The 24197-nt window shown below is 42.2% G+C and overlaps 1 protein-coding gene across 1 annotated transcript; it reads left to right on the top strand.

The window, feature by feature from the left end:
• Positions 1-11133: 11133 nt before the first annotated feature.
• onecut3b (one cut homeobox 3b) lies at positions 11134-23729 on the top strand. Its single transcript, XM_040021947.1, has 2 exons — positions 11134-12278; positions 22191-23729. Exons 1-2 carry the CDS (start codon positions 11186-11188, stop codon positions 22577-22579), a joined length of 1482 nt encoding a protein of 493 aa, XP_039877881.1. The 5' UTR covers positions 11134-11185; the 3' UTR covers positions 22580-23729.
• The last annotated feature ends 468 nt before the right edge of the window (positions 23730-24197 follow it).

Genomic DNA, 24197 nt, shown 5'->3' with positions numbered 1-24197 from the left:
AAGCGTTCACATCAACGTCGGAATAAAATGTATGATTGCCAGGAACTTCTCTTCCCACATGCTGCCGCAGGGTTAGAAACCATAAACACTGACTGTGGACGCAGAGAAACACTCTGTTCTCAGTTTTCCTGCTCCGCGCATCAAACACCAGCTCTCCAAATCTCAGTTCGTATAAATCCAGACTAAACACGGTTTTTTTTGTTTATTTTTGTTTGTCACTGCCTTTTATTTAATTACATAATTACTAATTTTTATAAACAGCGCCATAACTTTTATTAAAAAGATCAAATTATTTTATGTTAATTTAACTTTTTTTTAAATGTACATTTTATGTTATTGTTGTTGCTCATATGACTATCTGTCGATCAAGCCAGATAACACACACAAGTTAGTTAAACTGCAGGAATGTCTTAAAGACATAAAGACCTAAAAATCGTAGAAATGCGGTTTCTGGATGGCATTAATCTGGCCTCCAGAAACACTAATAGGAATCTTGGAGTTATTTTTGACCAGGATATGTCCTTTAATGCACATATTGAACAAATAGGACTGCCATTTGCGCAATATCTGTAAAATTAGAAAAATCCTATCTCAGAGTGACGCTGAAAAACTAGTTCATGCATTTAATACCTCTAGGCTGGACTACTGTAATTCGTTATTATCAAGATGTCCTGAAAACTCCCTGAAAATTGAATTCATCTAAAATGCTGCAGCGAGAATATTGACAGGTACTAGAAAAAGAGAGCTTATTTCTCGTACATTAACTTCTCTTTATTGGCCCCTTCTGTGGAACCAGCTTTGGATTCAGGAGACAGACACTATCTCTGCTTTCAAGATTAGGTTTAAAACTTTCTTTTTTTCTAAAGCATATAGTTAGGGCTGGATCAGGTGACCCTGAATCCTCCCTTAGTTATGCTGCAATAGGCTGCTTAATTATTTGTTATTATTAATCTCTGGCTCTCTTCCACGGAGGCTCCTTTATCCTACTCACCCCCATCCGGTGGTAGCAGACGGCTGCCCCTCCCTGAGCCTGGTTCTGCTGGAATCAGAATCAGAATGTCATTATTGTCGTTGTCACAGGTACAATGAAATTAGAAGTGGCAGGTTTCTCTCTGCTAAAACTGACTTTTTCCTTCTCACTGTTGCCTAAGGGCTTGGTCATCGGGTTTTTCTCTGTTTTCTTTGTATTATTGTTGGGTGCTTACAGTGTAAAGCACCTTGAGGCAACTTTTGTTGTGATTTGGTTCTATTTAAATAAAACAGAACTTAATTGAACTGAATATGCATTACCTATGTAGCTGTACACACAGTAATGTACATTCCTACACACACATGGAAAGAAAGAGCAACGTGATGTGCTGTCCTTCTTGACTGTACCTGAATAACCTGAGTGAAGGTTCAAGTAGGGAGATGAGGGATCGGCTGCAGCAGGCCTGTAATTGCTAATATCATTGCTCAATTTCTCTTTGAAAGTTTTGTAGCTCTTGTGCTCTCAGGGCAAATTCTCATACCAACCTCTCTCTTTTCAATGCCTCTGCGCTACTGGAAACATACCTGTTAGCAGTAAACAGCAGTTACTTTGACAGCGCTACAGTGTACAATTAGGGACAGGACTTTTGAATATCCTTTGTTCACTTTAATTTACTTTCACTTTAGTCCACATGTTACACCTCTACAGAGTTACATAGCCTACAAATAGGCTTACTCAACTGAGTATTGCTGAGCAGGAAAGGTCAATAGAAAAACTTTACCCCTCAGTTTTTCTATTTCATGCTGTTTGTACCATGAGGTGAGGTTGAACCCAGACAAAAACGTGGACTATTGAGTAATGATAAGTTTATCATTTGCTCATTTAATATTACACTGGAACCAGACAAGTACATCTCTATGTTGGCAACCAACTTAAAAGTCCATAAGTGACCCAGTAGGAGCAATTTGTTTGCAATTTAACACAAGCATGGGACAGAGCACATAGGTCAGTCGACAGTCTATGTGAATTAATGGACTAACACAATTGTACTTGATATACTAGCAGCTAAGTTTAATAGAAGCAGCAATACCACAGGAGCTGTGCGCACAACCACCACAAGATGGTGCAACCCAGCATGGATTCCAGTACAAAAGGTACACCGGCTCTTAAAACAGGTGATTAAAAGAAGCAACAGAATGAAATAAACATCCAGAACAGGCTTTATATGAAACACAGAAGCCCCAAAATGCACTTAAAATATATATTGTTGACTTATAGTAATTTAATTACATGTAAAATTTTCTATCTGATTTTGTTACAGAAGAACAATGTATTTGAATTTAATGGATTTTAGTATAATGAAAATTATGTGATTGGTATACCATGCATATTTCCTTGAATTGTATTAATTTATATATTTCCTCCCCTATTGATTTCTATATAGTCCAGTTACATTTTATTCAAAATTTTTACTTCATGAGGAAAGAATCTTTTTTTGCGTATGTAAATGCTGTGTCCAATACAAAATACCAGTTATGTAAACTGGAATAATTTATTTAAAATATGAAGGATTTAAGCATTGAAAAAATGACCTCACTTATTACTTTTAGAGGGTTTAGTAACATGGGGCAATTCACTTGTTCTAAAGCTAAAGTTCAGGCTCCTTGTAAAGGGTCACAACATTAATCTTACCAGACTTTGGATGACTTAGATGACTTATTGGGGAAGAAAGAAGTTCTGGTGTACACATTTGATTAATTTGTCTATTTCCTCCCCTTGAGTTTCAAACACACATTTGAATGAGGGAAATGAGTGAAGCGGTTAAACTGCTGACAAATCAAAGACATGAGAGCCGTGACATCAGAAAAGAACCCAGGTTAACAAATTTCCATAGGCACCAGAGCAGAGGTATAAAATGTATTTTATGTACACAACAATAAAACGGAAAACCCCTCAAATTTAAGTTTGTAACAAATCAGGTACCATCACATCGCCATCTTCCAATCCACATGCCGGCCCCACCTTACCATTCTTTAGGCAGTGCTGTTGCCATGACAGTGCCTCTCTGGCCAGTTTATGGAGATGCCCTCTGACCCCTGGAGTGTTGACCTTTGGCCTGAGGGTCATCAAATAGGGTCAGGGGGTCACCTCTTGCTAGAGGACAGTGAAAGCTCTTCACTGATTGGCTATGATTTGCCCTTTCCTTACCTTCATCTGGGTAACTGGCATATTGACCAAGTGGTCCTCTGCTTATTGTTAGCAGCTTTATCCAGTTTGCACAGAGTAGTGTGCAAGTGTGACACATATTTATGTGCCTGGCTTTTATTTTATACTTTGTGTATGTAAGCCTGAAAAAGTCATTGTTTTAACCTCTCGCCTCCACCCGTCACGCTTTCTTGAAGACCGAGTATGAGAAACACCTGATTAACTGCTGCACTTCTGCAGCCACCACTTACAGACGTAAGCTGCTGGGTAGCAACAGGGAAAGCCCTCATTTAGTAAGGAGCAGTTCAGCTTGGTCTCGTCTCTCTTTTCCTCTCCCTCCTGATGATCTATACCTTCTAAGCCCATCACTTGTCAATATCTTCACATTAATTTGAGAGAGACACTGTGTGGGGGCAGGGCAGTGTTAGAGGGCAGCGTACACGTTTGTGTGTGTGTGTGTGTGTGTGTGTGGGGGGGGGGGGGGGGGGTACACAGAGGAGACAAGGACACAGGAAGGAGAGAGCGAGAGAAAGAGAGGCAGGGGAAGTAAAACGGGAAAAAATAGGGCAAATGAAAGCTGGAAAAAGGATGAGAGAGAGAAGAGTGTGCATGAGAAAGAGAGGACTGGGCAAAGAGGCTATGTTTTCCTCATCACTCTTACACGTGGCTTCCCTCAAATATCAACAGCCCCCTCCGTTTGTCCAAATGAGCCCTGCAGTCAGCAGGGTCCGTAATGATAATGGCTGTTTGAGAACTGAGGCCTAGCGCGAGGAGAATCCATCATTGTCTGTCTGCCATCAGAACTCCAAGCCTCTGCAAAGAGAAAGTGTTTTACAACTGAGAGCCATGATGAGAAAAGAGCTGTTGTTTTTTTCTTTCTGTGCACACACGTCATGCACACACACCAAATCCTGACAACAATCTCGGACCCTTTAACCCATCATGAAAGACTTCCGGTGGATAATAAAAAATAATGGCTTATTCAATAACCATTCAGTCCTCTGCTGCCGTCCTTTATACTCTGATTTTTCCAAGTACTCAGAGACTCTTCACCTCTGACCCCATCCTGTAGGGCTGGACCACACCAGGGAGCAACAAACCTTGTAACACCGTGACCCCTTTCTTGGTGACACACATACATGATACATGACACATACACAGTGGCTGTAGCTCAGGAGGCAGTTGGTGGTTCGATCCCTGGCTGCTCCAGTCTGCATGCCAAAGTATCCTTGGGCAAGATACTGAACCCCAAGTGATGTGAATGTTAGATCTAAGTGAGGGAAGGGAATAAATCATGTTTTGCCTAAAAAAAGTAGAAAATAAGATATATAAGAACCAGTCCATTTACCTGAGCGTAAAAAACAGGGATGCAGTATCATCCTTCACTGTCAAATGGGTTCATTAGCCCGGTCCTAATAGTTTTTGAAAAATAAATTTCTCTCTGCGTTCATTTTTTAAGACTAATTAACGCTGTTCTTGGCTCAAAGGGGACGCCCAAGAGACCGTTTCTCAGCACCTCTCATTATTTTAACAAGATCTCATATCATTTATCTCCCCAAAGCTACAAACAAGACACACACCGATAAAACACACATTCATTTTTACATAATTTTGCAGCTCAAAACTCACAGCTCACTTTAAAGAAAAAGCTGAGCGCAAACAGCCCACTCTGTTTCTGCACTGCTTTCGGTCGCATTCAAATTTGTCACCCATTTCTAACAGACTTATTGCAGAACATTTGAAAAGGTTTTAGGGTGGGTATCGAGTGCTCCGTGCTCCAGTGAATATTTCAGCCTTGAGGAATTCTTTGAAGTAATGGTCTGCTAAGTAACTTTTCTGCACTGAGCTCAATAGTTCCTCCACACTACTTACAGAAATGATTTTTCCTTTCCACGCAGGCTTTGTTGAAAAACGGTCTGTAGCACGCTTATTTGAAACTGAGAAATATTTGCAACACTGGGGCAAAGCAGGTGCACGTGTGTGTGTGTATGTATGTGTGTGTGTGTGTGCGTGCAGCAGGGGGGGATTTTCACATTTTCCAGCTCTCCTGCAGTCTAATGGGTTATTTGTCATCAGCGGAGTAAAGGATTTTTAAAAGTCAAGCCAGGGCTGACTCCCTCCCTATCCTTTCTCTCACCCTCCCTCTCTTTCCCACTACCCCCCTGACACTTGCAATGGGCGATCGATAGGTTATTGATCAACTCTCTCTATCGCCAACCCACCAGACTAATCACCTTAACACCAGCCCAACTCCCCCCCAACCCCCCAACTTCTCTTCGCCGTCTTTCCTGTTGCTCTGTGTTTGTGTTGCCCTGTGTCACACTCACTCTCACATTAAATGGTGCTTTTTCAACGTTTGGACCTCGACATCGGCTTGATGAGTATGTTCCCATCAGAAGTACGCACACAGAACCTTGAATTTAGCCCAATAATAGAGCTACATGCTCGCATCTCCTTCTCTAGTTGCCAGTAATTGCCAGATATATTCCACCGGGCAGACGAAACAAGAAAATTTACTATCGAGGTAAACGCTCTTCATCTATCTTTCATTTCTTTCACTCTGCTCTCCGCTCACCGCTTCCATCGCTCTCTCTCTTTCTCCCTGTCTGTCTTTGTTCGAGGGGAAAATCGATGGAGTGTATGAAACCGGCATATTTCTTCGCCTCCTGCTGGAGGAGACCTGAGGGAAGCAGGCATGAAGGTGGCTCACAAAAGAGGTTTACACCCACACTTTCCTTTTGTTTTGGTTATAGCCCAAATTTATAAAACAGGAAGTTCTTGGGTTAATCCTTTTGGTGCCTTTGGCAAAAAAAATCATGTGCATTTTCCATGCCATCTTCCCAGGCACAGACCACACTCACTAGGTTCTGGCTGCAGAGATTGCAGAACCTTTAAAGTATTTTCCTTTCTAAGCATCAAGTCCCTTATTTGTTTCACCATGTATTAAAATCAGCACACCTAATCCGTAGAAAGCTCCACAAACACACAATTAAAAAAAACAAACACCCGATTTCCACGTCATGTTTTGCATCTTGTTCTGTTTCATTGGTTTTAGGACAAACAAAGTCCGCCGAGGTCAGGAATGCTTTATTTATTTCTCTTCTTGGTGGAGCTCTTTGATTTGGGAGAAATGAATGAGGTCCAATCCACCCCTTTTGGGCGCCACAAGGTTTTTCCAGTGGCACGTTTGCCTAACAAGCTGTTGCTTCACTTCTGTGTGGTGAAGATAAGACTTTTCCCCAAAAGCCTCTAATGGCAGATGAAAAACTGATCAAATCCCTGGAGGAGAGCTGAGGTGACCTTTGACCTCTGGATATAAAGCGGTTGAAGATGTCGCCCTCATTATATTCGTGGATTAAAAATGACAAGTGTGGTCTCTCCTAGCATTTGTGATCCATTAGGAAGATTACATTATTTACAATAAAGGGACATTTCAAATACTTTTGCATCACTTCTGAGCTGTGAAAACACACATTTGTTCTCAGTGTTTTTCTTAAAGGCTGCAACAAACTGCAGCAGCAGGCGTTCTCACTCTCTCACACACACACACACACACACACACACACACACACACACACACACACACACACACACACACACACACACACACACACACACACAGCCCTCACAGGAGAATTGATTGACTATTCTATCTCAATCTCAATACATCTCTCCTTCTGTTACTTAGCAACCGGTGCCTGTGAGGATATGGATGCTAGAGAAGTTGTACTCCTGTGCATTTTCACTTGATAAAGAAATGTGATTGATGAAAATGTCGCCATTACTGTGTTGGGAAATTCTGAAAAAAAGAGAGTTAGAATTAAAAGAGAAAGTGGGGTCTCAGGATCTGAAGCAGGGAGTTTATCCTTGATTTAAAATATAGAGTTAAAATATGTATTCTGTATTTCAGTATTAAAATTAATTTGCTTTAACCATTAAGATCCTTCACAGTCCTTAACAGCACCAAAACATGCAAAAGCAAACATGCACTTTAAGTCTTATGCTTGTTTGTTTTTTAAATTGTTTTACAAACACTACAGAAATATGAGGATTTTATATTTAAATGATTCCATTTTTTTCTCTGTCATATTGCATTTAAATAAGGCCAACATATTTCTATGGTGAGGCTACAGAGTTTCAGTCTTTAGGCTTTATTGTTCCCTCACCCAAAGACGAATTAAATTAATTTATCTATAGACAGAAGCAGGCTTTAGAAAATATGCAGACTACAGCAATATAACTGTTACAGGCAAAACCCAGATGCCGCTTAATGAATCTATAAAGTGTTTCACATCAGGTTTAAACCAGAACACTGGAGATTACATTTATTTTCTCACTCCAAACAAGGTTTTCAACATCATGCTAAATTCAAAATGTCTCACATGTTGTAAGAAAAACTGAGATAGGTTTCTTCTGTTAGCAAAGAAAGTTAAAAAAATTTATCAAAGCATTTCTCATTATATGAATTTTAAAAAGATATACTGTGACACTGACTGACTCAATATTTGAAAATTAAAACGCGTTTACTTAAAAAGTAACAAAGAATTAAATGATAAATTTAAATGTTTATATATATATCATTTAATCCTTCGTTATATACACTCTTTCATGCACTCTTTTACTTTATTGCTCCCCAACTGTGAGTGTGAAATGTCTGTGCTGGATTTATCCAACAGGATGCTGCACGTTCACCAGTTCCTGACAACACACCAGCTAAAAAACGCTGAAAACCTCGTTTCAAATTTGTAATTTTTTTTGTAAACTTTCGTGTTTCTGCCTCACGTGGACGGCTTAGATTTTTGGCTGTGGATTGCATATCTCACAGAAACAAAATTACAATCAATAGTTATAGATTTGCACAGAATGCAGTTAATTTAACATGTTTTGATAACCATACAGCAAAGTTTCTGAAGCCATTATTGTGTTTGCCAGTAAATAGGCTGCGGGGTAAACAATGATGCGCCTGAGGACATTTTTGGTTTTGCCAGTCAGTCTTTCTTTGATAAATATCTGCACTGTGTGTGTATTATTATAACCATGTATTTTTTTTTCTGCTGATGAACTGTAGAAAGCAGATTCTTTTCACCCAGAAGCTACATATGAAACATTTCATTTGGTTCTAATCATTTCCTGTGTTGTGCTACATTTATTATTGCTCTGTTATAATGGTTTCCCTGTATATGTAACAGGAACCGCGACTTTTCTCAGATCCACACTGCGTTTATCAAAACTGCACTGAATACAATATACCTGGCTGAAAAATCCAGGAATATACAGCTACAACATCCTACACACACACACACACACACACACACACACACACACACACACACACACACACACTGACAATCATCCAACACTGGCAATCACACACGCGCGCGTAAAAGTGTGGTGTAATGTGTTGCGATCGTTTAGCTCCGGCTTGGTACCACATACCGACAACGAATGAAACAATAAAAACGGAATAAAAACTCTTGCTTGTGGACCTCGTCAATGCAAGAATCTAAATTAAAGGCCAAGGCGGATATTATTATTAACCGCGCTGAGTTTATGTTTTATTTTTTATTTTTTTTATTTATTTTTTGCTGTTGTCTTGAACAGAAAACAAACAGCTGACATTTATTTTTCAGCATTTTTCTGTTGTCAAACATCCACACGCTACAGGTCACCGCTGAAACGATCTCAAACAAATGCCTCAGTGTTTAGGAAACAGCACCGATGGAGGCTGAAATGATCGATGATCGATATATAGAGCGATGACATCAATATCATCTTGGGGGGGGGGCTTAACCACGGAGCTTTATGAAATCCAGAAAGACTCTTTGGAATGGAAGATTTAATTTTAATTAAAAAAAAGTCCTTCTATATTATAATTATATCTAAAAAAGTATTATTTGCCAATAGCAATCAGTATTATTGATTAATAAAAATACATCTGCAAATATAAATATAAACAAAACAAAAAAACAAAACAAAACAAAAAAACAGCTTAGCCACAGAGGGCAAAGCACACCTCTGCTAATAAAACAAGTGTGTGTGTGTGTGTGTGTGTGTGTCCGCTTTTCTTATCACATATAAGTATTTTACTTTCGAACAGTTCCAAGGTGTGAAATATTTACAATATAGCCCACAATTCCTATTTTTAAGCCTGTAAATAAAGCTCCACGTTGAATAAAAAAAAATCGAAAAACAAGCAAAGTTCAGCATGCAGTCACAAAAAATATAAATTTTCATCATAAATGTCTTCAGAAATGGTTATAAGGTAAAATAATAATAATATTTATTTATTTTTAAAATTCTGTATCTTGCCTAATTTGGTACTTTGGCTGACTTCATTCACACTGCCTTTAAAAAAAATCTATTTTATGTTCTGTAATAAATTAACCGCAGTACAGATGGATGAGGCCTAAAACTGCTGATGTCTTTCTCACGTCTTTCTTTCGTGGGTTTGTGGTTTCTTCACTTCTCTCTTTGTAAAATAAAACAAAACAAATACATAAAATATTATAATAGAAACACGTTGGCCTCGAAAAACTATAAATAAATAAATGAATAAATAAATAAATAAACAGAAATCTGGCACAATATTAAAACTGAGATGTCTAAGGAAACCGTTTACAAGTGACACACACACACACACACACACACACACACACACACACACACACACACACACACACACACGGGCAGCATCTGCATATCGGTCGGAGCTGAATGAAGCGGATGGTATAAACATCAGTCACCGGCACCGAGAAACTGTCCGAGTGTCCAATTAGGGACAGATAATAATAAATATATGTCTGCAAAGATGAGTGTACAATTCTTCTTCTCCTTCTTGTTCTTGTTCTTCTTCTTATTAAGTTCAATAAAGACCTTACAGCTTCACTTTCAATTGCTTCAAATCACTAATTTCATATAAAATTACGACGCGATCAAAAGTCAAGAAGCTGTGCTCTGATTGGTTCTGTATATTTATTTACCTGTTAAAATGTTCCCGTCATTTACCTAAACTGTCATTTATTTATTTATTTAATTTTTAATTTGTAAAATCTTGACGAACGATTTGGGAATAAAAATAATCTCGTCATTTTGCGCATCCGTCACTGAGGTGAAAATCCCAATTTGCTGAACTTTGGTGAACAAACGAACAAGCTCTTCTCTTATTGGTCTGCAACGTTGCGATCCTAACTTTGTGACCTCCTTCACTCGCCCCCTCCACCACCCTAACCGGCCTGTGCCACGTCATTAATCTCTGTCAATCAATACTTCGATCAGGTTTATCACTAAGCGCATAAATGAAAAACCATACAGTCCGTGGGAAAACAAAGTTTATCTGTTAGGAACTCCCGCGTCCATAAACAGATACCAACTGTATTTTACACAAATTTCGCGTCACTGGACCTCACCTGTCCTGACTGTCTGCCACGCGCACACAGGTGAAGGCGCACACGCACGCGCTATCAAATGACAAAGGTTGTTCTGCTCTATGGGGGATTTTTAAATCTTCTGCAAACTATAATCATGCAGACTCAGATAAAACTCGGATATTTTGTTTTTTTTGTTTTCAAATTTTTTTGTATTTAGACTCGTTGTGTTTTAAACTCGGACAGGTAGACCGCGAGGAGGACTCTGCTCGTGTCCGCCCAATATTTGAAATACACAGATGCGCGCTCCCAGCTCTCTGGTACGAGGCTCAGCCTGCTCTTAGTGGAAGCGCTGTTGGACCAGAGATGAGATACAGCCCTGGAGAGCTCCTAGCCACATGAACGCCACGACGCCGCTGAGGCGCTCGGTCCCGTGTCTGCTTCAGACAGAACAGAACTCGTCCTCGCCTCACCGGACTGGTCGGATAATTGTTATCAATGGATTGGCATTCTAACGGGTTGGTATTTTTATTGCTCCGGCAGGGCTAGAGGGTAAGAAAGAGTGCGTGTGTTTGAGTGAGAGTGAGAGAGCGGTGAGAGGGAGAGACAGGGGGAGACGGTGGGAGGGTGGGACAAGGGAACATATATGCTTTCAGCTATGGAGCTCACCATGGAGAACCTTCACAGCGTCTCGTCACACTCCCAGGCGGGAGACCTCATGAACTCTCCGCATGCTCGGCCATCGCCGTCCCCCAGCTCTACTCCCCGGAATCTGGTCTCGCACGCTCCCGGCGCGCGGTCGGCCATGGTCTCCGGCATGCCCTCGCTTCTGGAGGGGTCTGGGGGAGACTACCGGACAGACCCGTCCGCGTTGTCCGGACACCTGCACCCGTCCATCAGCATGTGCGAAACCGGGATGAGCCTTAGCAACACATACACAACTCTAACCCCTCTGCAGCATCTACCTCCGATATCCACAGTGGCGGACAAGTTTCACCACCCGCATTCACACCACCATGCTGCCGCCCACCAACGACTCTCGGCCGGGAACGTGAGTGGGAGCTTCACACTGATGCGGGACGACCACCGTGGTCTTACCTCCATGGGCAATCTGTACAGTCACTACTCTAAAGAAATGTCCGTGTCCGGTATGGGCCACGGCTCGCTGTCCCCGCTTTCCAGCGGGCTGGGCTCTCTGCACAACTCCCAGCAGCCGCTCTCAGCCTACGGGCCCAGCGCGCACCTCCCCGCCGACCCCAAGATGCTTTCTCCGGTGTCAGGCTTCGAGACCCACGCATCCATGCTGTCCCGAAGTGACCAAGAGCATCTGGCCAGGAGTTTAGGGGGACATGGCCACGGCATGATCTCCAACATCAGCGGCATGCATCATCACCCGCACGGTCACCTTCACTCGCAAGCAAACGGTGCAGTAATGCTGGGGGACCGGGAGAGACACGGCCATGGACCCAGCCAAGGAGTATCAGGGTCAGGCATTCAGGCCGAGGAGATCAACACTAAGGAGGTGGCACAGAGAATAACAGCAGAGCTGAAGCGCTACTCCATCCCGCAGGCCATATTCGCCCAGAGGATCTTAAGCCGGTCGCAGGGCACCCTCTCGGACCTGCTACGGAACCCCAAACCTTGGAGTAAGCTCAAGTCAGGACGGGAGACCTTCAGAAGGATGTGGAAGTGGCTGCAGGAGCCCGAGTTTCAGCGGATGTCTGCTCTCAGGCTAGCAGGTAATATACAATCCCTTCAGCATTATTGCTTCACATAAAAAGCGTTCAGTCTTCCACCGTCGCCTCTCAAATAAAATAGAAGGATTCAGCACCACGGACAGTTCAGCCAGCAAAGGTGCGCAGAGGCACAGCAGCTTCATCAACGTAATTAACCATACCCGCAATTCCTTCAACCGGAAGCGAATATGATTTGTGTAAAGACAGCAAACAAATCTATTTGTGTTTCCCTCGGATCTCTAGGAATAGTTACAGTGGGATGCAAAAGTTTGGGCAACCTTGTTAATAGTCATTATTTTCCTGTATAAATCGTTGGTTGTTACAATAAAAAAAATGTCAGTTAAAAATATCATATAGGAGACACACACAGTGATATTTGAGAAGTGAAATGAAGTTTATTGGATTTACAGAAAGTGTGCAATAATTGTTTAAATAAAATCAGGCAGGTGCATAAATTTGGGCACCACAAAAAAAGAAATGAAATCAATATTTAGTAGATCCACCTTTTTTAGACAGTACAGCCTCTAAACGCTTCCTGTAGGTTCCAATGAGAGTCTGGATTGTGGTTGAAGGTATTTTGGACCATTCCTCTTTACAAAACATCTCTAGTTCATTCAGGGTTTGATGGCTTCCGAGCATGGACAGCTCTCTTTAACTCACACCACAGATTTCAATAATATTCAGGTCTGGGGACTGAGATGGTCATTCCAGAACGTTGTACTTGTTCCTCTGCATGAATGCCTTAGTGGATTTTGAGCAGTGTTTCGGGCCGTTGTCTTGTTGAAAGATCCAGCCCCGGCGCAGCTTCATCTTTGCCACTGATTCCTGGACACTGAGTGGAATCCATGTGTCCCTCAACTTTGACAAGATTCCCAGTCCCTGCACTGGCCACACAGCCCCACAGCATGATGGAACCACCATATTTTACTGTAGGTAGCAGGTGTTTTTCTTGGAATGCTGTGTTCTTTTTCCTCCATGCATAACGCCCCTTGTTATGCCCAAATAACTCAATTTTAGTTTCATCAGTCCACAGCACCTTATTCCAGAATGAAGCTGGCTTGTCCAAATGTGCTTTAGCAAACCTCAAGCAGCTCTGTTTGTGCTGTGGGGGGAGAAAAGGCTTCCTCTGCATCACTCTCGCATACAGCATCTCCTTGTGTAAAGTGCACCGAATGGTTGAACAGTGACTCCATCTGCTGCAAGATGATGTTGTAGGTCTTTGGTGCTGGTCTGTTGGTTGACTCTGACTGTTCTCACCATTCGTCGCTTCTGTCTATCTGAGATTTTTGTTCATCTGCCACTTCGAGCCCTAACTTGAACTGAGCCTGTGGTCTTCCATTTTCTCAATACGTTCCTAACTGTGGAAACAGACAGCTTAAATCTCTGAGACAGCTTTCTGTATCCTTCCCCTAAACAATGATGGTGAACAATCTTTGTCTTCAGGTCATTTGAGAGTTGTTTTGAGACCCCCATGTTGCTACTCTTCAGAGAAATTTAAAAGAGGAGGGAAACTTACAATTGACCCCCTTAAATACTCTTTCTCATTATTGGATTCACCTGTGTATGTAGGTCAGGGGTCACTGAGCTTACCAAGCCAATTTGAGTTCCAATAATTAGTTCTAACGGTTTTGGAATCAATAAAATGACAACAGTGCCCAAATTTATGCACCTGCCTGATTTTATTTAAACAATTATTGCACACTTTCTGTAAATCCAATAAACTTCATTTCACTTCTCAAATATCACTGTGTGTGTCTCCTATATGATATTTTTAACTGGCATTTTTTATTGTAACAACCAACGATTTATACAGGAAAATAATGACTATTAACAAGGTTACCCAAACTTTTGCATCCCACTGTATCGCCTGATAGCGACTGCTTTGAGCACATTTGCGTCCACCACACTTGCTGTTGTAAACTAAATTTGCAGGCCTGTAGTTTTTGATCTACACACAGCAAATCGCAATTGATTCACAATAAAACCTCGAAATAGTTGTCCTCCCAAGACGCCTGTTTTACCAGCTTGTGTTTGTGCGTGCGCACGCGCGCGAGCCTCGGTGGGGCCAACCAGTTGCGCGCGAGAATAGCGGGGTGACCCCAGGCTGCCTGATCAATACGCCAGTTCCCACTCTCCCTTTTAAATGTGGCACACCGATCGATGCCCGTATCGGAGCTGAAAGACGCAATAACCGCAAGATCTCTCCCGCTTTTCATTTAGTGCCATGTAGCACGAGCTTTACATTTAGAACAGGGGCAGGTATGATACAGGGTTCGCTTTTTTTTTAAATTTAACTCAGGACAGCAAAGTGAAACTGTGATTTTCAGTGTTTTAAAACTTCAAACTTTGAATCACTAACACTCCAACCCGGTTTCCATTCAGAAAATTAAACATGTAGACCTAAATATTTATTTTAAAAAATGAAATATGTGAAAAATACTACTGCAGCCCATAGATGTGATCACCAGATCTATTTCAAAGCAACCTTGAGCTGCACAAACTGTTCTGATGAAATATTGATTGTAAACTGGGGCGGGGATTGATAACGTGGACAAGTACAAACAAGAAAATGTAGAGAATATAGAGTTTGTGAAGCTGAAAGCCACAAAAACTAACAAAACAAATAGGAAATGTTTCCCTTTCCCCCCTTTAAAATGACATATTTGTTATGAGATGGTGCTACTGAAAGGAATAGCTGTCCAAACCAATAAGATTTCACTGTATCAGTGAAATGCCAAGATAATGCAATCCAATAAGGAAAAATGGGCACAATAGATAGATAGATAGATAGATAGATAGATAGATAGATAGATAGATAGATAGATAGATAGATAGATGAGGATTAGAAGCTGAGGCTTTGAGTGTCATTAATAGTGTTGCTCTGTCCTTTCAGTGTTTGCCTGGCTTTGCACATAGGAGATCAATAAGGCCGTTTCCCCTTCCCAACCCCCTTCTCTCCCACTCCCTGGTGCTCTCCTTCTGTGTTTCTCTCTCTCCTCTGTTCTTCTCTGCAGCACATGACAATAATATCACTAATCTTTCAGTGGTTAACCTGGCAACAGGCAGACGGGCAGGTTGTTTGGCTCGAGGAGCTCGGCGCCACAGAACAAAACAAAACAAAAAAACAAAACAAAATGCTCAGTGGAGGAAAGGATAAATGAGAGCTAGTCAAACAATGCACTGAGCCATTTTCTATCATCTTACCTCTTACCAGAGCCATCTCTTAATGCCCATCAAACTTACTCGTGCCATGAGAGATTAATGTCGGTATTCTGTTTCTCATATTTTCTGAGGAATCCAAATGGGAAAAACTGGAATGGACAAAACTTCAGTCAACTTGGTTTAAGTGCAGAAGCAAGAAAAGCAAAACTGACATGTGGAAAAAAGGGCTGCAGGAGCTGGGAGATGCCATTGATTGAGTAAGGGCAGGCAGGTTTGGGCTTTGTGTGAACAGCCAGATAGAGGCAGGGTAGTGAAAGGATCAATACTGACCTTAATAATTGATAAGTATAAGAGAGACGGAGGCGAGATGGGGAAGAAAGAGAGAGGCAGACAGCGGTTGTGTTAGCACTTGTAACAGCATCTTCTAGGTAAGCAAAGTCAAATCTGTGGTTAACAGCTGAGGACCACACAGCAGTCTTCCTGCCTAAACCCCACAGCACAGGGTGTGTAAGTGGTTTTCAAAAATGCTGTTTACACCCTAAACATCCTGTGAAACATCAATAGCACAGTTCTGACACCAACAAGGATGCTGTAGACTCCCACTGCTGAGAACTCGAATCAGATATTTATGAAGCTAGAAAAGAAACACGACTGTAGATTTGTAACAAGTGAAATCAGGGCTGGAAGGCTGATATCTAAAGACAAACACAAAGAGATCACAGCCTAGGAGGGTCTTACAGTAGACAAAGGGCACCAGAGCATCCAGCTGCCTGCCGAGACAGAGTAAGTGCTTTCTGTTTAAGTCAGCGAATCCTCAAAGCAATCCAAGGTTGTGATGTCATTTGATTTTAAAGGTTGCTATGCTTTATGGGGTTTGTAATGCATCTTTATGGAAGGCCTGCAAGCACATTTCATTGAGTGCGTGCGCACACATGCATGCGCGTATGTCTGTGCGAATGCTTCCACATGCACACGTGTGTGTGTGTAAGACTGGGTTATAGAGTGCGTCTGCACTATACATTGTTCAGGCTTATCTGACTCGCTCTGAATCGGTATTGATTTCCTCTCTTCTGCTCTCTTCGGCTCTCTCATATTCTCTCTCTCTCTCTCCTTCCCTCTATGCCTCCCCCCTTCCTTCTCTTCTGGCTCTGTACCAGCAGAGCAGAGTCTTTGCCTCCCAGCCTTAATTCATCCCTGCTCTCTGGTCATCTCTCTCTGTAACAGACAGAACTCATTTTGAATAGCCATTCCTGGCACAGTGGTGTCAAATATTTTGACACACTGTATGACTGCAGCTTAATGTGCTGCGACTTAGATTGGCAATACAGTACAACACAAAAAGAAGCTCTTTATAGCTTCATAAACATTTAAAACAACCTCTATCCAAATATTTAAATTCACATACAAGTAATAAAAATGAGCTGGTTGCAGAATACATAGAAAAAAGATGTGCGGTAATAAGAAGGTGATGCATTTTGTTTAAGAACTGATGCCCATAAGGAGGATATGTGGTTGGAATATATCAAATTTACCTTCTTTAGAGTAGAAATCAGGACTGTGTGTTAAATAATAAACACATAAATAAACATCTGTTAGTAGTTTCTTAATTATCCATTTGCAGCACCTTGTTTTGTTAAACCTTATGTTGCTCATGGCAGTTTGTAAAAGGCCTGGTGGTGCTGAAAGGACAGCTCCTTCTAATCCCTCACAGCAGCATTTCGGTGTTAAAGGTGCAAACACCCAACCAATAAAACTGCATTAGTCAGGACTGAATTACAGCTTTTCAGCTCCGACCTTTTAATCTTTTTAAGCTCTTTCTTGAAAGTTATCACAAATTAAACTGACTTGACTTGAGTCCCTGCAGATGTTCTGTGTGTCAGAGAGCGTTTGTCTCGGAGATATGTATAAGCCAGAACTCATTTTATCGTTATCTAGAATTTCCCTTTAATTTGAGTAGAAAAATTGTTCATTAAGCCAAACGGCCGAGAAGAGAAATAGTCCTTGTTTATAGGGACCAGATAATAATATTATTCATAAGTTACAGTACACCAGGTATTTTTAAGTGCTTGAAAAATATTTTTTTGGTTAGTTTGTGTTTGTGTGTTTGTGTTCGATATAATTGCATGTTTGTTACAGACGGGACACTGCTTACTAAATCAGAGACACGTTGTGCAGTTTTTTTTTCTTTGCTTTTATTACATCAAAGGCTGAGATTATATTAAACTTTCGCGATAATAACTTGAAAAAACACACAGGAAAAAAGAAACAGAGAGATCACTTTGAAGGCCCAATATTTAAAGCTTGAATATAAAGTTTACAAATGAATCAGTCATCATCGAAGAAATAAAGTTCTACTAGATTAAACAACGGCTTGATTGTAAGTCTTTCTAAGCGTTTCGGGAACATTTCCCAGCGGCTTCTTTGTAGCTTAGTTTACAAAGATTTATTTGTTTTGTTCTCCTTTATTCGCCGTGTTCAGGGTCTCAAAAAACTGTAGAAATATTTGATTGAGGCTTGTGCTCCGTGGAGAGAATGCTGCGTTTAGTTTTTACGTTTTTAAAATAAAAACACAAATCTTAGAAAAACGAAGAGGCGCAAAACTTGGTTTACAGGGCTTACATGACTTTTATGGATCTAATACTCTGTAAAGCTGCCGATCACTAGTCTCAACAGGACAACACGGGCTTTAGCTGAGAAATAAACGACAGCTTTCAAATAAGCCAATCCTAATCAATCGAGGGTATCCCATTTTAAAGGACGAAGAGGCGGTTTGGTTTCAGCCTTGCGCAGTGTTGTGGTGGGAGCAGGGGTCATTCGGGCGCTTTACTTCCCTGCAATGCAATGAATAGGCCTATAGCTTGATCAATATAATCAATAACCGTACATCTGAGGAGGTGTGACAGAGAGTGATTGACACCAAACTGTTTCTCGCCTGCAGTAGTCCGTCCAGGGCGGGAGAGGGCCCGTCTCACCGCACACAAAGCCCGATCTCATCCGTCCGTCCAGGCGTCGACTAGCAGCAGCACGGTGCGGTTAGTTCACCGTCTGCCCCTCACGCCCCACCTGCACACACACACACACACACACACACACACACACACACACACACACACACACACACACACACACACACACACACACACACACACACACACACAGGTAAGACACATAATACTCTCCTGTAACATTAAACGAGTTGCCTTGTGCATTTTCATTTTCCCAAATCAAAGGAAACACAGGCCAGAGAAGATCTTTTAATTGTAACTCACGTCCACTTATTGGCTTTCATCTCTCGAGGCTTGAGGACATAAAGCTGATGAGATCGGAGGATCTCATGTTTCCTCCTGCACACTGAACATTTCAATGCACACCAGCTAGAGAGTCTTCACACGAAAACTCTATTCGTTTCCTGGTATAAACAAACAAACAAACAAAACAAAAACAACACCAAATATCTCTAATCGACTGCTTTCACACACGACTACCTAAAATGTGTTTTACCTCATGTTGTTTCCAATTGACCTTTACTGTGCAGAGTTTTTGGCAAGAAAGTTTCCAGATGCTCGCCTTAAATCTCATTTTAACACAGGATCAGGAACTACGGGAGCCAGTCACGAGTGGTGTGCGTGACAAGTGTGGGACCTCTAAAGTCAAGCAGTTAAAGTTTAGAAACAAAACAGAATGAGTGTATATCAGTCCAATCAATTTTAATCGGGTAATTGGCGATTTATTTATGTTATTCTAAGCAGAGTGTTGAAACGTGTAGGTTCGCGCATGTGTGCACACTTACTGCCCACTTGCGCACGTTCACACACACTGAAAGGGAAAGCAGAGACAGCAGCCGCCGGCAGCCACAGTCGTAAAGCCGAGGTGCTCTTAAACGAGGCACAAGTGCAGCTTAACACACCGAACGGCCAGCGAGTTCATCTCTGGATCAGTAAGCGGTTGAGATTAAACAAAGTGGCGGTTGCCCTGATACCTTTGGCACCGCTGACACCAGGGACATATGAAAGAGATGACATGCGCAACTGCCACTTGAGACTGCTTGTCTCTTCAGAAAACCCCTGTTAGTAATGAGACACACTAAAGATAACCAATAACAGTTTGGTTCTTGTCTCAAGAGAGGTCACTTTAATGAGTAGCCCCCACTTTTCCTTCCCTGTGGTCCTGTGTTTCTTACCGCGGCCAGGGACGTTCAAGGAGTCTCATTTGAAATTGATTGATTATCTGAGATATGCACTGACCATTGCGGGCCCAGGCCTAGTGCTAACTCTTCGGCAGATGTGTTTTGCAGGCACTGCACACAGGCCTCTGTGCTGCAGAGCAGCATCTGAGCTGATGGAGGAGACCCAGAGTGGTGTTGGCATTGTAAAATGGCCGGTAGCACAAGTTATTCGAAAACAGGCATTACATATTAAATTATCACTATATTAGCACTAGCATTCAGTCATTACATTAGGGAGTATTGAGTTTGGTTTGAGACAGCACTTAGAGAGCCTTCAGGAGATTCTGGCATGGCTGGGCCTGAACCAATTGAATAAACGTTCCATGAAATGGTTCTGAAGTGCGGATCAATCAATATGGGGGCTATCAATCCGGGGGCAAATTAAAACAATTGAGAAAAACAACAAGAGGAAAAGAGTTGAGGAAGTCGAGAGGAGGGATGGAGGATACAATGCAGGGACGAGCACATAACCTACATTCAGCTGAGGAAAAATATCTTGGTAATTGTGCTTTGCTTGCAGTAACAAAGCGTGAACAATGACCATTCGCACACGTGCACGCGCGCATGCATGCATACACATGTGCACATTTATATTGATCCCCACCTCACAGTCAAATCTGTTTACTGCTGTTGTCTAAACCTGCTGTAAAGTCATCAATCATTTGCATACACCACCACCTCCACACTGCAGCCAGTCTTATTTATCTTCTGCCCCCACCCCCACCTTTCCTTCTTCTCATTCTTTCCCTGCACACACACACACACACACACACACACACACACACACACACACACACACACACACACACACTGACAATCATCCCGCACTGGCACTGGGGTAAATATCAGTGATCATTCCTTGGCGCTTTTTAAGGTACATCCCCAAACTCAATCTCGTGCACGCGCACACACTTTATATGGCCTAAAAACTATGTAATCAGTGACCTATCTGAGACCCCCCCCCCCCCATTCAAAAGCATCCAGACTGGATGACTGCCACATTTTCTTTGTTCTTCCAAAGATTAACAATTTCTTCTCATCTGTCTGTCACAAGGCGCGTTCGCGAGCTACAATCCCCAGCCCGAGCGCACGTCCCCCCCAATACATACACACGCGCGCGCGCGCGCACATACACACCACCGAGTTCTCGCGGATCGATGGGGATCGATCGGGTGGGGAAGGGAGCCCTGATTACTGGACCACGTGTTCGGGAGAAAACCGCGGAAAATCGATCATTGCAGCTTTTTAGGGCAGCAGAACAGAACAGACTCCCTCCAGTCTCCACAGCCAGAGCTGAGCCTACTGACGGTGCATCCAGGCACGGCAGACCGCTTCTTTGTCAGCATTTCACATCTCCACCAGTTTCAGCAAGGCACACACACATCCACGATCACACTACTCTATTCACCATAACCGCGTTATTTCTCGATTAGTCACAAATCAAGCCAAATTGTTTACATACATAAATACTTCAAATCCGCATGCAGGTGAGTTATAACTCAGGCCTGCACAGGTTTTAGACATACTTCCTCTCCTCGGAGCCTGACGGTTTATCTCATGTCACCACACATTTGAAATAAACGTCTAGAGATACTTCAATGAGCAAGATGTTTATTCCTCTGAGTGTTACTGTTCATGTTATGTTCTGCTGCAGCAGCAGGTAGTAACCAACGAGAATATGTAGTGTAGCATTCAGGAACAGTAAGAGATCTGAGTGCTCATTTTCAGTCCTGTTATTAATATAAATGGTGCAAGAAAAACCCCGCTTAATTAACCAAGTCTCAAATTTGACTTGAACAGGGAAAAACACGGCACAGCTTAAAGATAAGGCCGCTGTTAACAAGTTTCACCCTCGCTAAATTTGTGATTTAAATGGACAAAACTAGACCTGTTCGGAAATCAATCTCAACACTTAGAGCGTGTTTGGCAACCTAAATAGCAATAATATTGGATTTTAAATGCGGAACATTAGTTTGGAAATCTACAAAAACTCTGTCATTGATATCAGTATAACCCCACCTGAAACAGAAACATCTGAGGTTTAGATATTATTTTAATATAGTTTAATATCTTCTCACTCAGAAGGCAGCCCGTAGTATAGACTCAATCACATTTTAAATATTTAAATTCGATCTGCTCCTCTCCTCTCTGTCTTCCTGCTTCTCATTCTTTCTTTTGTAGCTTGCGCATGCTCCTGTTTCACACACACAGAGTAATCTGTTCCCATAATGTGCCCTTTTCAAATAGCCAATTAGGGATCGTGATACAGGTCTAAACACATTCCGCTTAAGCATCAGGACTTCATCATCACACTGAAACATGATCATAAATAACCACTTTTAAACTTTTTGGTTCTACACTCTGCTTTTTGTTGCTATTTTTTTGGAACTTTTTGTTCCCTAAGTATTATGTTAAATGTATAAATTATCTGTATCATATGTATTTTGTGCTCCACTATATGTGACACATATATAACATGTTATTCTTCTCTCCCTTCCTCCCTTTATCCGTCTCCTTCTTCTGTCCAGCATGTAAACGCAAGGAGGAGGACCGAGGACGGGAGCGGAACCAGGTGCCAAAGAAGCAGCGACTGGTCTTCACCGACCTGCAGCGTCGCACCTTGGTAGCCATCTTCAGAGAGAACCGCCGGCCCTCCAAGGAGATGCAGCTCACCATCTCCCAGCAGCTGGGCCTGGAGCTCTCCACCGTCTCCAACTTCTTCATGAACTCACGCCGCCGATGTCCAGAGCGCTGGGACGCAGAGGATCACAGTCTCGGGGCGCACGGCCACGTGCACACATCCCACGGAAACAGCAGCAGCAGCAGCAGCAACAACAACAACAACAACAACAACAATAACGGCGCCTCACCAATCCAACCCGGTACCTCCTCTGCTGTTTCCTTCTCCAAGGCCTGACGTCTGCAGGACGGATGTAGAGAGAATGGAGGGTTCCTTTCCGCTAAGACTCTCCGTCACTGCAGAGCTACCGAGCGCTGTGGCTTCAGACCACTCAACTGATCCATCTGTTCAGAGTACCGAGGACTCTGTGCAGATGGATCAGACCTTCTCGGTGTTATCTTTTGACCCGACTCTTAGGGGCTAACATGCATTTTCAAAATGTGACTCTTGAAACCAAAGATCCAACAACCACATGTAGCCGTCAGGAAAAAAAATCATCCTGAAAAACCAAAGAGCATCCATTTACACTAACCGCGCTGTGGGTGTGCGTGGAAACATGGAAAAGAGAGAAAGAGAGAGAGGGTTTTGCGTCAGGAAACAAGTAGCTTTAAAGACAGCAGGTCTGGAGAGGTCTTCACAAATAATCATACAGCAGGTGTATCTGTAGGCCTGCGATCAGCTACACCCACGTTTCAGTGCCACGCTGAGACTGATTGAGAGATGCGTTTATGTGTGACGTATATGTGAAACGATCTCCGCAGGTCGTCCGCTACCTGTGCATAACGTTCACATCGCCCACAGTGGGGGTGTATTATTATTATTATGATTATTATTATGACTATTCCTCTGCAGCCACTCAGCCCGCTGCACGTCGGAGTAACAGCGCCATCTGCTGCCCAGTCTAACCACACGCCAACCTGTTCTCAGCGCGCTGGCGTTGCTCCTCACACAGCTGCAGATTGAACACCCAGAGAACCAAACAGGAGGAGAAATGGTTCAAACACATTCATCCAAACATCCAATGACACACATGCTGAATGTTTGCTTCTTTATATACACTGAGTGGCTGCACGGCCACAGACTGCATAGTCACTTGAAAGGTTATTTTCAGGTTACAAAAAGGAGAACAATCAAACAGGGATGACATGCCACACATAAAAAAAAGCTGTTGTCCTCGAGTGAAGGGAGTGAGGGAAGGTGGGTGCATTCTGTTCTAGCGGCCAAACACAGAGGTCAAATGTCACAATATAGGATCCTGAGTGCCAATGATGTTTGCCTCTTTATGATAATCAGAGAACAGACGCAGCCCACTTAGTCGTCCCCCCCACCACCCCCACCCCCAGTGTGCCCTGCAGTGTCTGGTCTGTGTCATTACACACCTACAAATTGTGAGCACTATACGGCATGTTTGCCTATTTCATACCTCAGAAAAAAAAATAAAAAAAGAAAAGAAAAGAAAAACATTGATGTGATCCACATGAAACACAATGGAAATGTCTGTAAATAATCTTTAATTTCATCTCTCTTTCTCTCTGTCTTATCTATTCTCAATTTATCTACTCTCTTGATATGTGTCTTTCTTTCATTTTCTTTTCCCCCTCCCCAACTAATTGATGCGGGTAATAATAGTACCATAGACACATGGTTTCTTTCTCGTGACTATTGTGCTATGTCGTGCTGAAACAATATATAAAGAAGCACCTTGTTGACAAAATGTAAGAACTTAAAAAAAAAAAAAAAAAATGAAACAGAATCAAAACAGACAAATCATCATGTCATAGACTGATCCTATGCACAGACAAGGAAGGGATACCAAACAGAGACAAACTGTGCATATTTGTGAATACCTGTTTGA

This window comes from Simochromis diagramma, unplaced genomic scaffold (genome assembly GCF_900408965.1).
Source record: "Simochromis diagramma unplaced genomic scaffold, fSimDia1.1 OVJJ01000205.1, whole genome shotgun sequence".
Taxonomy (NCBI): Eukaryota; Metazoa; Chordata; class Actinopteri; order Cichliformes; family Cichlidae; genus Simochromis; species Simochromis diagramma.
This window is presented reverse-complemented; position numbering and strand designations above follow the sequence as displayed.